The 2,493-nt window shown below is 39.7% G+C and overlaps 1 protein-coding gene across 1 annotated transcript; it reads left to right on the top strand.

Moving 5' to 3' along the window:
• The first annotated feature begins 508 nt into the window (after positions 1-508).
• LOC131430048 (structure-specific endonuclease subunit SLX1 homolog) lies at positions 509-2,104 on the top strand. The gene is made up of 4 exons (XM_058594666.1): positions 509-801; positions 877-928; positions 994-1,188; positions 1,274-2,104. The coding sequence occupies exons 1-4, from the start codon at positions 617-619 to the stop codon at positions 1,916-1,918; spliced, it is 1,077 nt and encodes a 358-aa protein (XP_058450649.1). The 5' UTR covers positions 509-616; the 3' UTR covers positions 1,919-2,104.
• Positions 2,105-2,493: the final 389 nt, after the last annotated feature.

The following is a 2,493-nucleotide window of genomic DNA, read 5'->3' as shown; positions in this document are numbered from 1 at the left end:
GTAGGAGACACTTTAGGCTATTGAAATTAATTAGTGTCGTTGGTTTTCGTGTTGGCCATTTTTCTCAAAATGACTTTTCCTATCGGTACTTGTTCCACGGTATCGAAAGCGATAATGGGCAATTTTTCTCAAAATGACTTTTCCTATCGGTACTTGTTCCACGGTATCGAAAGCGATAATTTTTGAAAAAATGTTTAAAATTATTTTTAAATTGAAAAATGTGAAGCTCTGTAACAATTTTTGTTTCATTCACTTTTTATATACAATGTTTTAAAAATAGTTATCCTGATTTTCGACAATGCTACAAAAGAACATTTTGGTCGGTGAGCTTTAGTCGTTGAATTCACGTTTTACTGGCTTGCTTTCCTGCTTCCGATACCTGCCACTAGAGTGCCTTTGGTAGATCGTTTGTTCTGAGCTTTTTAGTAGGTCGCTATTAAGGTGGCAGTTCGATTTTTCGGAAAAGCTTTTTGGTTGGTGGAAGAGCTTTGGTCGGTGAGAGCTTTAGTCGGTGAGTTCACATAAGTGTTCAACAACACAAGTCGAGCAGTGATTAATTTTAAAATACCAGTTTACTTGACCTCGTGATTGTTGAGATGCCTAGTTGTTTGATATCATGAATGCAGTGCAAGAGATAGAAGATTTCTATGGTGTGTATTTACTGGTTAGTAAAAGTTCTAATCCGAAGTTTGTTGGACGCACCTATATCGGCTATACCGTTGATCCCAACCGAAGAATTAAGCAGCACAACAAGGGTCAGGATGGTGGAGGAGCCAAAAGAACATCCAACCGCGGTCCTTGGTAAGACTTCCAATTGTAGATAATTCGGCACAAAGTTTAAATGAATTATTCAATCAACAAAATCATTTTTTTCAGGGTCATGGTAATGATAGTTCACGGTTTTCCGAATAACATATCTGCTTTGAGGGTAAGTGCTGTTAGAGTGATTCTACACATGACGTTCGAACTCATTCAAAATATATTGTTTAACAGTTCGAATGGGCTTGGCAGCAACCCAAAGTTTCCAGGCGGTTAAAACAGATTCCTGAGCTGCAAAAGAAACAACGCAAAGAAAGCGACTTTGAGTACAATTTTCGCATTCTAACAGAGATGTTACGAATCGGGCCGTGGAATCGTCTTCCGCTTACAGTGCGTTGGTTAGCAGAAGAGTTCCATAGAGAATTTGAGGTATTTCAAAGTTAAAGTTTGTTTATCGAACCAAAAATACTAAACGCGATTATTTATGTTCCTATCTACGATTGGATAACTGCAGGTTGGGAAGTCACCACCCATGCATATGCCAATTTGCTTTGGACGTGTCAAAAAAGTGCCTAAACATAGTAAAGTTACCAGCAATGGTAGACAACCTAGGAAGGATAAAAAAGTTGACGGCGCGCAGACTGTTGGTAATAATAAGAAAGTTACCGTTGATTATGATGTTGATGTGGATGAGTATGATTTGATCGTAATGAATGCAGAGGAAAAGAGGGAACAAATTAGCAATATTTGTGTATCAAGAGCAACGCAGTTGGATTCGGTTGGTGGTGACATAACAGTCATTTCGGATGATGAGAAAAACGATGATCAACCAACAGCCGATACAGAGAAAACCCAATCGATCTCTAATTGTATGATATGTTGCAAATTGATTCGTTCTGGTCTTGATGGGAACGATTTCTCAATACGCTGTATACGTCCTTGTTGTAAGTTTACTAGTCACATTGAATGCTTGGCAGGCCGCTGTTTGGAGCCTGGTCAGTATGTACCCGTCGAGGGCAGCTGCCCTATCTGCGATTGTCACTTTTTGTGGGGGGATTTAATCAGGAAGGCTAATGGGTGTAGTGATTTAGTTAGTGATATGGACAGCACAGACGTGTTTGAGGTGGAGGATGTCTCGGAAAGTGATGGGGAGCAATGATTAACTAGAGGTAGTACAATTTAAGTGCTGTGAATGAGTTTATATTCGATGTAGTGTTTGTTATGTAGAATAGTAAATATTAACACTATTTTCTTTGGTAAATGAACGGACAAAAAGAAATAACCCTTTTCCCCCAACTCAAGAAATTATTAGGGGAGACCGGGGCTAGACCGGCACAGGGTTAAATCGGGCAGCTAGAATATCTTATAAACCTGCAATTATTTCGATCCATGGATTGACTTTGTAAACATTCTGACAAGGGGTTGGGACAGGCCGAGACAGGAAAATTTTACTTATGAATGATCTAACAATATATACGAATCGGAACAATCGGCAACGCGCGAAACTCGCCAATTCGATATTTTAGCACTACAGGAACTTTGTCGGACGGGACAGAAGGTGTGGAAAAGTGGGCATCGATCGGCTACTTTTTATCAGAGTGGTGTTACATCTAATGTACTATTAACTGGCTAATAGTGTCAACCAAGATGCGACAGCGCGTAGTTGGATGGGAACCAATCAGCGATTAGGAATGTGTGTTAAAGATTAAAGGCCGTTTCTGCAACTACAGCATT

This window comes from Malaya genurostris, chromosome 2, assembly GCF_030247185.1.
Source record: "Malaya genurostris strain Urasoe2022 chromosome 2, Malgen_1.1, whole genome shotgun sequence".
NCBI lineage: Eukaryota > Metazoa > Arthropoda > Insecta > Diptera > Culicidae > Malaya > Malaya genurostris.
Note: the sequence above shows the minus strand (reverse complement) of the source record. Positions and strands in the feature narration are given on the sequence as shown.

Bases quoted from the DNA above. Each gene is read 5' to 3' on its own strand.
- LOC131430048 (XM_058594666.1), top strand. From the start codon at position 617: ATGAATGCAGTGCAAGAGATAGAAGATTTCTATGGTGTGTATTTACTG. The intron at 802-876 runs GTAAGACTTCCA...CATTTTTTTCAG, and splicing joins ACATCCAACCGCGGTCCTTG to GGTCATGGTAATGATAGTTC. The intron at 1,189-1,273 runs GTATTTCAAAGT...GGATAACTGCAG, and splicing joins AGTTCCATAGAGAATTTGAG to GTTGGGAAGTCACCACCCAT.